The sequence below is a fragment of the Gossypium arboreum genome, chromosome 8 (genome assembly GCF_025698485.1).
Source record: "Gossypium arboreum isolate Shixiya-1 chromosome 8, ASM2569848v2, whole genome shotgun sequence".
Classification (NCBI taxonomy): Eukaryota; Viridiplantae; Streptophyta; class Magnoliopsida; order Malvales; family Malvaceae; genus Gossypium; species Gossypium arboreum.
The window spans coordinates 10,751,452-10,766,356 of record NC_069077.1 but is presented as its reverse complement, the minus strand read 5'-3'; the positions used below and the strand labels follow the sequence as shown (position 1 = coordinate 10,766,356).

The 14,905-nt window shown below is 32.8% G+C and overlaps 1 protein-coding gene across 1 annotated transcript; it reads right to left on the bottom strand.

Moving 5' to 3' along the window:
- Positions 1-11,519: 11,519 nt before the first annotated feature.
- On the bottom strand, positions 11,520-13,018 carry LOC108470207 (anthocyanin synthase-like). The gene is made up of 2 exons (XM_017771479.2): positions 12,324-13,018; positions 11,520-12,246 (listed from the first exon to the last, which is right to left on the bottom strand). Exons 1-2 carry the CDS (start codon positions 12,824-12,826, stop codon positions 11,685-11,687), a joined length of 1,065 nt encoding a protein of 354 aa, XP_017626968.1. The 5' UTR covers positions 12,827-13,018; the 3' UTR covers positions 11,520-11,684.
- Positions 13,019-14,905: the final 1,887 nt, after the last annotated feature.

Below are 14,905 nucleotides of genomic sequence, written 5' to 3'. Positions count from 1 at the left end.
AGCTCGTACAATGCCAATGTCCCAGACGTGGTCTTACATGTAATCAAATATCGATGCCTCTGTCCCAGACAGGGTCTTACACGAAATCAAATATGATGCCGATATCCCAGACATGATCTTACACGTAAATGTAATATCCTGATTTTGGGCCTAGTCGGAATAGTGGTTTCGTGACCACAAAATCCGAGATAGAAATAATTATTTTATGATTATTTTAAGGTCTATGATATGATTGCATGATTGTGTGAAAATTTCGTGAAGAAATTTTATGCATAAAGTGCTTAATTTGAAATTTGGGACTAAATTGAATAAATTGCAAAACTTGTGTTCTAGAAGTATTTTGCATAAAATTGAATTAGATTATTAATTAGAGGTCCTTAAAGAGTAATTTTACCAATTTCTAAGTCTATGGACAAAAATTAGGACATGGAAGGAATTTTTGGAAAGTTTAGTAGTAAGGGTATTTTGGTCATTTAGGGTAAAATGAATTAAAATACAAAATTAAAAGCCAATTTTGCTCATCTTCAACCCCATGGCCGAATATAGCAAGGAGAAACCATGGCTAGGGTTTTCAAGCTTCCAAGCTTGATTGTAAGTCCGTTCTAGCCTCGTTTTAATGATTTTTACGTTTTGGAGTCCCTTAGCTCGATTTAGCTTATGCTAGCAATAATTTAACCTAGGGTTTATATTTGGAAAAATACCCATAGGTGAAATTTGTGTATTTTGGTGTTTTATGATAGAATTTGAGGTTTTAAATTATGTTAGACAACTTGTGCTACTCGGTTTTAAGTGAAAACAAGCAAAAGGGCTTAATCGGTAAAAATACCTAATAGTCATAAGTACATGTTAGAGTGAGAATTTGATGTTGCCATAGAAGGGAAAAATGATCAGCATGTCATAAAACATAAGAAAATAGGCTGAATTTTAATTTACGAGCTTTGGGGCAAAAGTGTAAATATGCAAAAGTTTAGGGGCAAAATTGTAATTTTTCCAAAATATGATTTTGGGTCAATTTGAATAATGTGAGTCCTAATTAGACTATATTTTAAATGATAGAGCAAGGAAAACTGAAATTGGGCTAAAATGGGGAAAATACCAAGTTGTGGACGAAATGGTAAAATAGCCATTTTAGCATACGAGGTAAGTTCATGTGTAAATAATGTAGCATAATGGTTATTTTAAGTTATTGATGTTAATTATATGTTATGCTGAATTTTATTATGAAATGTATGCTTTGTGGTTAATTTCAAATAATATGCAAATTATGTGAACTACTTGTTAAATATAATTGTTACCGAGTATTGATTTCGCATTCTACGGAAGACGGCAAGGATAAGTGTTCGAGGAAAATCCGTTTGAACCTTAGGAATAGATGAGGATACAAGTGACATGTCACTAGGATGGTTGAGCATCCGAACTCGTTGAGTTGAGTCCGAGTTCACTTATGGATGCGAGCGTCCGAACTCGTTGAGTTGAGTCCGAGTTCGTGAGATGTAACTAGGCATCCGAACTCGTTGAGTTGAGTCCGAGTTCACTTACGGATGCGAAAGCCCGAGCTCGTTGAGTTGAGTCCGAGTTCACTTATGGGCGGGTTACATGGTAGCTTGGCTACATATGTGGCACTTATGTGCAAACTTTCCATGTATCCGAATTATATTCCGATGTGTTCAACGGGTAAAGTTCTACTCAAATGGAGGAATACTCAAGATGAAAGGGATGTATTGGTAAGTGTTGTGAAATGGATACTTGAACAGGTATGTACTTAACCCTCGGGTTGAAAACTCGATATAACAACAATATGGTAAGATGATAAATGAAAAGGTGATATGAATGTCTTGGTGATGATTATGCAAATGATGTTTTATGTTTGCTTATATGGTTATGTTACTTGCTATTTGCATGTGAGCTTCCTAAGCATTTATGCTTACTCCCTCCTTTTCATTCCTTGTAGTGTTGACAAGCCAGCTCGGAAATCGCTCACACTATCCGTATACCGTCTTGGCATAATGGCTTGTATATTTTGAGTATGGCATGTATAGCATTATAATCATTTTATATGTATGGTCTTATGATATGGTTATTGAGTGGTATGGAAATAGAATGTTGGTAATGATTAGCCATTGGAATGGCTAATCATGATCATATTTGGTATTATGTATGTCAAATTGCTAGCTAATCCATGGAAACCATGAAATAGGTAAAATTTACCATAAAATAGATTCAGACAGCAGCAGTGATGTGAGTTTGAAAAATCACTAAAAATAGTAGAAATGGAATTAAATAATGAATAAGTTATGGAATCGAAGCTTGATGAGTCTATTTTCATATGGAATAAGCAAAACAGGTATATGAGCTATATTTTATGAGATGTTTAAATTTTTGTGAAACAGGGCCAGAGCAATTTCTGGATCCCCTGTTCTGACTTTGGAAATTCACCATAAATTTTACAAAGATAATTAGAAGTCACGCTTTATATGTACAGATTCCTTATTGAGTCTAGTTTTATTAGAGACAAACGGCATAGTCATTGAAGGTCTGTATAGGAGATATCTGATTCGTAATACACAGAGGTCAGAGTAGTTGAACCCTGAAACAGGGGAGACTTTAACTAATAAACTGTACTAATTGGCCCAACCAAAAATTCTAGAAAAAAATTAGTAGATATATATATGAGTCTAGTTTCAGGAAAAATTTACGGAATTGGATTTCGAGTTTCGTAACTCGAGATATGATTTTTAAAGCGACTATGATGCAGTTAGCCAGCTTGTCTGGAAATTTTAAAATGAATTGTATGAGCTGTTTAATTAATGAATTAAGTCCGTTAACACCTCGTGTTCGACTCCGGAAACGGTCTCGGGTACGGGGTATTACAGTAAATCTCGAATCGATGCCAACGTCCCAAATTTGATCTTACATGAAGTCCCATATCGGAATCCTATGTAGTGACATATGTATCCTAACTATTCCTATGGTTCGTACGGGGCTTTCAGACGTCGTCACATTATCGAAACTTCTTCAATTTCACATATTCAGTTTCTATAACCATTCATCATAATTCAATATCATTTAAGCATGAATAATCAATTCAAACACATTTATTTATGTGTAGACTTACCTCGTACGAGAATGAATGGAAACGAACGGCTATTCAATTACTTTCCACTTTTCCCGATCTAATTCCATTTTCTTTAGTTCTTGATCTATACACATTCAAATTTGACTTATTCAATCTCAAATTCATTCAAATAAATCCATAAACACATGTTTATGGAATTTTACAAATTAGCCCTCACATTTTCACATTTTAACACTTTAGTCCCTAATTCATAAAATCACAAAATACACATAATTTCATATTACACATGCTTGGCCGAATGTTCCCTTAGCTCATATAAACCCATATATTTCATTGATTTCACATTTTAGTCCCTAAAAATCTCATTTTCACAATTTAGCCTAAATTACTCAAATTCATCAAAAATTCAAATACAAAACATATTAATCTAACACATGTCTTTCATTTTTCATCAATTAACATCACAAACCTCACAAAATAAACAATGGCATCTTATGAAATCATAAAAAATTTCAGAAATTGAGGCATGGGCTTAATAAAACACAAAGCAACGATCACAAAAACGTAAAAATTATCAAAAACCGATCAAAAAATATACCTTAATCACAATCAAAAGGAGCCAAACCCTAAAAGCTTTTATTCCTTTCTTATTTTCTTTGTACTTTCGGCAAAATGATGAAAAGATGAAGCAAAAATCATGTTTTGTTTAACTAATAAACATTAATTCATCATTTACCAAAATAACCTTATTATATACATTTAAAGTCCACTAACCCTTGACATATATGTCCATTCATAAATTCAATGGTCTAATATCAACATAAGGACCTCATAATTAATAAGCCATGTCAATTCGGCACTTATTCATGTAGCACACAACTTTTTTATTTTTTGCGATTTAGTCCTTTTATCAAATTGAGAACACAAACGATCAAATTTTCATACGAAACTTTCACACATGCTTAACCACATACTGTAAACACGGAAAATAATATTAAAATATTTTTTTGACTCAGATTTTTGGTCTCAAAACTACTATTCAGACTAGGGTCTAAACCGGGTTGTTACAATGTTAATATTGATTGGCCCAAATGAAAGTTAATAATATTACATGTGCAACTATGGTAATAGACATGTGACAATTATTCGGTTTTACATGTGAGCAATAAATTGGCCCCAAGGAAGATTTATGGTTCGACATGCTCTTATTGTCAATGTTTGATTATTACACTAATATATCACTTACAAGTTAATATTTTGTTTAAAGATGAAATATTAATGGAGTTTCCGATATGATGAGGTTTACCTTTATTCAAATTATTTTGGTTTAAATTTGAAGTCTTATGGTTTATGATTTATTCAACTATTATTATATTTGCGAATATCATTGAATGTTGTTTTAGGATAAATATATACATATATATACTATTATCTTTTAATTTGATTGAAAGATGAAATTAAAAGAAATACTTTGAAACAAATAAATTCAGATTTTGGCTTTAGGTTTTAATTAAGGATGTCTAATATTTTAAATAGATTAGTTGAAACAAAATGCAACCAAAGTGACCTCTTTTGTGTAGATTAGTTTATTTAAAATATCAAGATGATTATATGTTTTTGTGATTTCATGCGTTTATTAATTGACCCAAAGGTAAGTTAATATTTGGCAGAATTTCAACGACATCTGAGGTGGTAAATGTGTGACAATTATAAGGTATTTTATGTGAGCAATAAGTTAGTCCAAAGATTAATTAATTGTTTGACATTATTTATTGTCAATGTTTGATTGCTACAACAAGAGTACTATTTACTGTTAATATTATTGTCCAAAGACTTGATATTAATGTTGTGTTTGGTATCCATTATCCTGAATTTATTATTTACTTATGAATATTGATGTGAGTTTATTTTTATTTTTTGTTCTATATTCAGCTAATTCATCTTCTACTGCCACATTATCTGCTAACATAAATTCTATATCCATGCTTAATGGGACTAATTTCAATGAATAGAAAAGGAACTTACTTATAGTGTTTGGCTGTATGAACATAGACATTGCACTAAGGGAAGAACAACTTGCACCTCTTACTGAGAAAAACACGTGAGATCGTTCAAATTGCACGAGTCTAATAATCATGAAGACAACATTTCAGAAGCCTTTAGGGGAAAAAAATCTAAAAAGATTACTCAGGCCAAAGTTTCCTTAACGAAATTCAGAAACGTTTTTTTAAAAACGATAATGTTGCAATGACATCACTTCTGACTTCTTTGATGTCTATAAAGTATAAGGGTCAAGGAAATACTGAGTGATCTAAGGGCTATAAGTCTTATGATCCCACAATTAGGAATATTTTTTAGATGAGAATTGCAACATTCTTTTAGGATGTTGAGTTTGGGGGGAGAAAGAAGGTTAGAGACATTACTTTTGAGGAGGAATTGGATTTTAACTCAATTCCTACTATCACTTGTGATGATGTTTAGGTTCTCATACCTATTATTGATTAAGAAGTGAATCTAGAACCTCAATAAGACAATGTTGAACAACTCCTTATTCAAGATGAGGTAATTGTTCCAGAAGAACAAAGTTAACAACCTCAAGAATAAATGTCATTAAAAAGGTCCGCTAGAGAAATGGTTATAATGGCTTTAGTAGAATATTTTGACATTAAGATACATCAGATGAATATTAAGTTAATAGTTTCTCAATGGTAACATTGATCATACATTTATATGGTACAATTAGAAAGCTTTGTGTCTAATGATGCAAAGTTAATGATTTGCAAAGAATTTCATCTATGGGCTTAAGCAAACTTCTCGTCAATAAAATTACAAATTTTACCAAATGATTATCTTATTCGGTTTAGAGATAAATTTTATTGATAATTGTATATACCATAAGTTTAGTGGGAGTAAGGTTCAATATTTGGTTTTATATGTTAATAACATATTGCTTGTCAATAATAAGTATAGCCTCAATCAAAGCCCAAAGAATGATTTTGATATTACAAAAAAATGCATTAGATTTTTTACATTTTAGTAGTAGAAAGTCTAATGTATGTTCAGGTTTGTATACATTGGAATATTGTGTACACTATTGGGATGTTAGGCAGATATTTTAAGCAACTTTGGTTTGGACCATTGGATAGCATCCAAGAGGGTTATAAGGTATTTTCAGAGAACAAATGATTACATGCTTACATATCAGAGGTCTAATCAGTTAGAGATCATCAGGTATATAGACTCCGATTTTGATGGAATATGGATACAAGATTTTGTCACTAAAGTGCAAATTGTGAAAGCAAATTGCAGTCTTTTATTCCAATAGCAACAGGAGCACATCAAAGTAAAAACACATAGACTTTAAGTTCCTAGTTGTTAAAGTAAAAGTTCAGAATGGTTAGGTGCTTATAAAGCATATTAGGACAAACTCCATGATTGAGAAACCGCTTACTAAGGAACTACACCTAAGGTTTTATAAGAGCACACTGCTCATATGGGTGTAATGTCATTTAAAGCATATTTGGTTTAGTGAGAGTTTGTATTTTTAAATGCTTTTATGTTACAGACACATTTTCAGTTATTTCAGTTTAAAGATATTAAGTTTATTTTCTGCAGAAATAAAGTTTATTTGGTTTATTCACACTCTGATTTTGGTAAGGTTTGATCTCACTAAGGAGGACTAGTTGGAAATAGACATGTTTCGATCATATTGCATGTAATTTCCATGCTACACATCCATACTTGATCTATGTCATTTGGTTGTGTTAATATACGTGATCATGGGTGGATTTAGTTACGATATATGTAACGAAAGTCACCTTGCTTCTATGTTAATATAAATAATGGACAAGATTGTTTGGAATACCTTTTGGATATGATAGTAAAATTTTGAGCTCATAAGGTTATATAATGACATGTAATTATAAAGTAATTAGTATATATATGTGGTCCAAGTGGGAGATTGTTGGAAAATATAGACATCACATATATAATAAGGGTAATTGCATGTTATTATTTACTATCATGATAGGTTAGCCCAAATTAAAAGTGATCCAATTTGGTTAAAATTTTATTGGGCTTTAATTATTAAATAAAGTATGGATCAAATATGTGTAGATACTCTAGTACTTGAGTTCTAATCAAATTCTAATTAATGATGGGCTAATTAGAATCTGATTAGAACTAATATGCCAAAGTTATAAATATTAGGGTTATGGTCCCCAAATTATACACAAGATATCTTTTCTAATTTCCCATCATTAGGAAAGAGAGAGCAGATATTCCCTAAATTTATTTTGTACTAATTTGGAAGATCAAATCCCCAAGATCCGGTAAAACTTCAAGGAATTCATAGATTCAGGTACACTTCCACATCTAGTTTTGTTCTTGATTTATTCTTGATGATTTGACATGATAGATCCTGGCTTATTAAGTTTTATTTCAGATTTATTTTACAAATCTAACATTTTTTGCCTAATTTGGTGGAGTTTGATTCTTTGTCATTGAAACACCATGCCTACGCTCTTCTTCTTCTTCTTGGCTTTCTTCCTATGTAACCTTCCACCACTGGAACACCATGTCTTTCCAAGATGTAATGCAACCACCAAATAGACAAATCTCAGATTCACTAAAACACCCAAAAAAAAAGACAAATAAAATTTTTTTCAGACCCGAATCAATGAAAAAGAAAAAAATTGACCCATCAATTGAACCAGTATGTAACAACTCGTTTTTGAGCTAAATCGAAATAGTGGTTTTGGAACCACAAATCCAAGGTTGAAAAATTAATTTAATATTATTTTTGGTGTTTACAATATGATAGCATGTATATATGAAAATTTTGTGAGCTAATTTTATTGTTTAATAGCTTAGTTTGGGAAAAAAGAACAAAATTGCGTAAAATGCAAAAGTTGCATTCTATTTGTTAAAGGTGTCAATTAGATTTGGCTTTTATATATGATGGACTTAAATGGTAATTATACCATTTTAGATGTTAATGGACATTAATGGACATCCATTATATGATTTTAATGTTTATTAATTAAGGTTAATTTAGTAAATTGTGAATTAAGTTTAATTAAACAAAACAAAAGCCATTTTCATGCTATCATCCTTTTCAATAGCTGAATGTGAGGAAAAAAATAAGGGTTTTAAAGCTTTTAATGTTTGTCCATTGTTGTTCAAGCATGTAAGTCTATTTTGACTCAGTTTTTGATAATTTTTACGTTTTTGAGATCGTTGCTTCATATTCTAGCTAGCTCACTCCTTAATTTTTGAATTCGTTAATGATTTTTTGAAGTTCCATTGATGAATACTTGAGTTTTTGAATGTTTGATAATGGAAAACGACTATTTTTTGATAGATTTAATAGTTTTGTAAAGTGATTTTTGACAAAAATGTCAAAAAGGGATTAAATTATGAAATATGTAAATTGAGGGGTTGAAATATAGAATAAATGAAAGTTATGGGCTGCTAGGGGTCCCTATGAAATTCGGCTAGCATGTATTTGGTTTGAATTGTGTGAATTTTGTATATTTGTGAAATATGGACTAAATTGATTAAATGTGAAAGTTTAGGGGTTAATGTGTAAAAGTGCTCAAATGTATATTTTTGGACTAAATTGAATGAGTTGGTGATTAAATAGATTAATTTTGAATACATATAGATCAAGAAAGAAAGAATTCAGATTTAAATTGGGGGGAAAGCAAGGTTGTTGAATAGTCAATCCGATTCGTCAATTTCGAATACGAGGTAAGTTCATATAAATGAACTTAAATGTGTATCTATTTATTGAATGGACGAAATTGAGATAGTACTTATTCTATTGGATGAATATTGAGATATTAATGACATGTACAAGTTGAGTAAGGCGAGATACCAAGTAAGACCATAGTTGGGCTATGGCAATCGAACAAAAGACCATGGCAGGGCCTTGGCAATGTATATATGAAAGACCATAGTTGGACTATGGCATCGGAAAATCAATAAAACTGTATTGTAAGCAAATGTGAACTGAAGTGGTTCAATAAAATTATTGATAAGAAATAGAAATGTCTTGGTACAGGTATGTACGGAAAACTATTCGAATATCGAACTAGTGAAAGTTGAGAATTGATGAATGATGATATGGATAGACCTTATATTAGCTTGTGAATTGATGACTTAAATGTCTATGATACTATCTATTTTGAATTGTTAATGAATGTTGTGATTCTTTCATGTCAACGTACGAACTTACTAAGCTTTATAGCTTACTCTGTTTAATTTTCCATGTTCTATAGATTTATGAAGCTAGCTCGATTCATCCACTTCTCATGTCCCATGAATAGTCGGAACATTGAAGAATATCCAAAAAGGTACTTAGAGAATCGGTCTGATTCTATCTCCGTCCAATTTGAAAAAAGAAAGGATCCTACAGAATAGACTAAGAATAAATTTTGAAAATTTGTAATTAATTTTCTTAATTTTAAAATTGTAAATATTTCAATCATCAGAGACTTCATCGTACTATCGATAATCTATTTTGGTACTTTTGAAGTTATGTATATATGGTATATGGCATGTATAGGCTTGGGTCACTTTGGTATGTTTGATGTATATGTATTTTGATCATTTGAGTTGGCATAAAATGATGAACTTGATGATGCTTATGAATGTGCAAATAGATATACTTATAATGTTTGGTAATAGACCTATAACGTATGAATGGGATTGAATTGGTATGAATGTTTGGATTAGTTTTGTCTAATGAACTATACATGTGAATTATGCTTAGAAAAGCAAGTTAAATAGCTTGATATTTGAATAGGTAAATAATATGGATTTGAGTATTGAAATGGTTGATATGGATTTGGTATGTTTGCGTATTGGTTGATGAACTTTGGCTGCATATTTGTGACTTAAAATGATACCATATGAGCTTGTGTATGTATGTGCAAAATGGATGGCAAATTGGCTTTGCAAATGACCTATTTTTGTCCACACGAAACGAACAGAGACACGGGCGTGTGTCTCAGCCGTGTGCGACACACAGTCTTGCTACACGACCATGTGTCCCCTGGTGTTGAAATTGAATTGAAGTCAGTTTGCTCCAAACGGTCTCACACACAGACGTGTGGCTGGCCGTGTGGTATAAGTCAATATACCCCCTAAATGGCACACGACCTAGCACATGAGCGTGTGTGGCCATTTCATAAGGCACACGGGCTGGACACACAGGCGTGTGGTTGGCTGTATGACCCAAGTCAGTATACCCTTCAGTTTTCGCACGGCCTGTCACACGGGCGTGTCCTCGGCCGTGTGATAAAATTCAGTATGTATGCCCTGTTTTCGCACGGCCTAAGACACGGAAGTGTCTACTAGCCGTGTGAGGCACACGGCCTGTTCACACAGGCGTATGACCCTTATATGATTGAAAAATTTCTAAGTTTTCTGAAATTTTTGTATGTTATTAGTTTAATCCTGAATCATTTTTAAATCATGTTTAAGGCCTCATAGGCCCTTATAAGAGATAATGTAATTGTATTCAATGATGTATGAGAATGATTGCTTGAGATTGATAAATGTAAGCTATGTGTTATGTTTTGATCGATAATACTTCGTAACCCTATTCTGGTGATGGATACGGGTTAGGGGTGTTACACAGCAAGGGAGTTCAATAAATTTGGAAAAGATCCAAAAAAGAAAATCTTGCAAAAAGTGGGTCATTTCTTCAAAATTTGAAGATTTAAACATTACCTGCCATGATCAAAAGTGAGGAGAAGCTTGGGTAAATTGCCTTCCCCTTGTGTTACTGTAACCCCCAAAGCAACAACATTCTGGTTTGAAGCTGCAACAGCTATGCCTGAGTAATTGCAAAAGAATATGAAGCAATTGGGTTAAAGCTTTGGCCTTAGATCGTTACCTTTGAAGTTTGGAGGAATCACTTGCAGAAATGCAGTATGGGATTGATTTGAAAACTGGAGGCATCTCTAATTTTTCTTTTCTCCTTCTTCTTCTTCTTCTCTTCTTAAACTCTAAATTGGTACTGATAAGGCTGTTAGATTGGTGGTAACCGGCTAGCTGGAGGGTTATTTGACACCAAACACGCCGTCATCTGTCATGTCACTTTGCTGTGACGTCTGTAATAGAAAACGACAAAAAGGATTGTTTTGTCACTTTTTTAAAGTTAAGTGACTGAAATGAAATTAAGGTGACTGTTTTGTTAACTAACCCAAAATTGAGTGACTGTTGGTACAATTTACCCTTAAATTAATTATATCGACTGGTTGTATGAATCAAAATAATAACTACCAGAACGTTATAACTTGTGTTCTGCATGGACCGCGTACAACCTCCATTTGGGATTGGTATTGAATAAGAGAAAAGGTGGTTAGAAATATCACTTTACTACTTTGAGAAATTAAAAAGACAGGATAAATGGTAATTTTCACAAGCAAGCAGCTTAATAAAAGAACCAAATCAGTTCTCATTATTCAAATAAAACAGGTAAAGGGGAGCCAAGGAGTGGAGACAGACGCCACAACCAAGGGTTTAACCCCCAACGAAATATAGCATTCATCAGAGTACAGAAAGAAATAGATTATCGCGACAAATAAAAATACTAGTTTCAGTTGGACAGATTATCCTGGGTCTTCCTGAACAGCTTATGCTCGATATGCTGAGCAAAGGTACGAGGAGGGAACAGTGGAGGTTCGGTCTCGGAGACAGTCTCCGGGAGTGGCTTAAGGATGATCTTATCCTTTGGTGGCTCACAGAAAACTGCCCACGAGATCCTAACCTTCTCCTTATTAACCAGACCCCTGTGGAGAATGCTCTTGAACTTTCCATTACTGAGGATCTCGATGGTGTCTCCAATGTGCATGATGATGGAGTTAGGAACACATTTAGCGGTCACCCACTTGCCCTGGTAAAAGAGTTGGAGGCCAGGAACCATGTTGTGGAGAATGAAAGTGAGTGCACTTATATCGGTGTGAGCTTCGACACCGAGAGCGAGTTCTGGTTGTGGACACTTGGGGTAGTAATTGATTTTCAATTGAAGAAGAAGCTCTTCCACGCCACCAACTTCCTTCTCTAGCCTTCCTTCTTCTAATCCCAAGCAAATTGATAGTGCTGAAAGTATTTTGCTCGCTAGGGCTCGCAGTTGCCTTGCATACTCACTTGTAACTTCACTACAAGACAAGTAAATGATGAATCAGTACCAATTAACATTAAATATGTAAGTAAAAACAAGCTAAGCTAAACTCACGTGTACTCGCTGGGGATTTTAGGCCAAATTGACAAGTCTCTCTTATCCTCAGGAAAAATTAGATGGAAGAAGTAGTCCTCCCACTCAAGCTGCCCACTAGCATTATTAGCAAGCTTGCTACCATAGCCCTGAACATTCCCAGAGCTCTGGTCGTTGGCATACTTCTCTTTCTCCTCCACAGGGAGTTCAAAGAATTTCTGCCCAACTTTCCTAACACGATCCATGAGCTCCTCGGAGATGCCATGGTTAACAAGGTGCATCACACCCCATTCCATGGCAGCTTTTTTCAGCTCCTGCCGACATCTCTCCTGGACCTCTTTGTCCTCCGACTCGATTTCTGTCAAATCGATGGTCGGAACCTGAGGCCCTTCCTCTTTTTTCTCTTCTTCAAACACGTTACCTATGCTTGTAAGCTCTTCTTGAGGCCTGATATATTCTTTCGGGATTGACTGAATCCCACTGCTTGCCAAGCTTTCTACTCTAGGTAGCACTGAGGTCACCATTTCTAGATGTCGTAAGTTTATATTTTAAAATCAAAAACAAACTTTTTTGCGTACTGCAATATATATCGGATATATGCGGTAGTGCTGGGCTTTTTATAGGGCAGTGGTAGAAGAATAACGTTAAGCTAAAAAATGATGAAAATAACGGAATGAATCTTTAGGAATGCGTTTGATGGTAAGTTGTACACGTGAGTGATAGTAAGCAGGGTCAAGGAAAATACATTTGAACTTTGAAAGAAAACTAAATGGTAAGTTGTACACGTGAATGAGAGTAGCCAGGGTCAAGGTAGGTTGACTGGAAGATAAGGGATTTGGCCTTCAGTTTTTGGTGACTAGGAGATTTCAGATTTGGCTTAAATATTATAAAAAATGAAATTGACATGAAAATTCATACTCTGACAATTATCAACTGTTAGGTCTTTTTTTATTTTTTAATAACCTTAAAATTTAAAATTTAAAGTTTTATAAAAATATTAAATTAATTTTTAAATATCTTTAAATTTAAAATAATAATAAATTAATTGAGTCTTTATTTAGTTGATATTAATATCACTCTAATAACAAAAATTATAAATTCGAGTGCTTTATACTATTATTTATATCAAATAATTGGAGGGCTCATGCCAGTAAATCTACGGATTGTGAGCAAAGCCTCGGACAAATTTTCTATATGATAAAAATCATGAAATAGAGAAACGAACAAAGATCTGAAAATTAAAAAATATCCAACAATAAGTTTATAGTGATATAGCGAGCCACATAGGAAAAATATATATTGACAAAAATTAGCGTGAAGCCAATTACACCACTAATTTAGTAATAAATTAATGGATGGGAGGTTTAGGATTCCATAATTGTATTTGTAAATTTGTTTCCTTTCCCGTTATAATATACTTACACCAAAGAAGCCTATTTAAAGTAGAGTCGGTCGCAATATAAAATTGTCGGCGTGAAACAAATTTGTTTTTAATGAAAATCTCTACTCTTGCTGCAAGACATAAGCTAAATGCGTTGTCAAACTGCCAACTACCAAACCAGTCTTGCACGTTTCATCTAACCCAATCCTTGCCTTTGGATTAATTCTGTTAAACTCAAATTAATGCAGTATTATTGACCTTTAACTGTAGATACAATGAATTTAAAATAATTTAATTTCGAAATGTAAGGATAAGAGTAATAATTGTATAATAAAACTTAAAAATTCAAAAGAATATTAATTTAGGGTGTTTTATAGATCATTGAAAATTTTTATTTTCAACATTTAATATTATAAATGTGTTTGATAATTATTTTGATTTTTATTTAATATAAAATTTTCAGCAAAGGGTATTGAATAAGATAAGTAGATAAGTACTTACTTGTCACTTAATTTAGAAAATATTAAGTTGGTTTTATTTCATTAAAAATTGAAATAAATTATTAAAAAATGAGATATTCAAATTACCATATTTATCTTTCATCCAAAATCATTCCAAATGATGTAAAATTAAATTAATAAGATTAAAATTTAAAAAATAGTATTTTAGGAGTCAATATTTACTTTTTATCAAACAATATAATTATATTTGGTACTTATATTTAAATTCAACATTATAAAGGATTTTTACTTAAATAATATAAAAAATATTGAAATAGGATGATAGGGCCATTATTTACAAATATAAGCACATTGTACAGTGAACCTACGATGCCGCCTGAGCAATCGGCGACATCAACCTCCCTTGGCAACTAATTTTCCTTTGGTGCCTCCTGAGCAATCAAAAGCATAACACCGTATTACCAAACTCAATTGCCGGGTCTGAGCAACGGGATATCACATTGTTGCCAAAGCAACCGTCATCATCCGTTCCATAATAAATTCAAATCGTGCATTTAGACCCATAGGCATGTCTTGATTAATATGCCAATATCTTAACCACTAACATATTTATTCATTGCAATTTATGCATCCTCTATTCCAGCTATATATATACACACAATAGCATTAATTCGGTAATAAGCAACAATATACAACAACATTCAATCCACTATACAAAGATATTTCAGACATCAAATTACTCACTTATTAACAACAGCAAT

What these genes read in the sequence shown, in the direction of transcription:
- LOC108470207 (XM_017771479.2), bottom strand. Translation starts at nt 12,826, where the DNA reads ATGGTGACCTCAGTGCTACCTAGAGTAGAAAGCTTGGCAAGCAGTGGG. An exon ending in AAAATCCCCAGCGAGTACAC is followed by an intron (nt 12,247 to 12,323) that starts GTGAGTTTAGCT and finishes CTTGTCTTGTAG; the next exon opens with TGAAGTTACAAGTGAGTATG.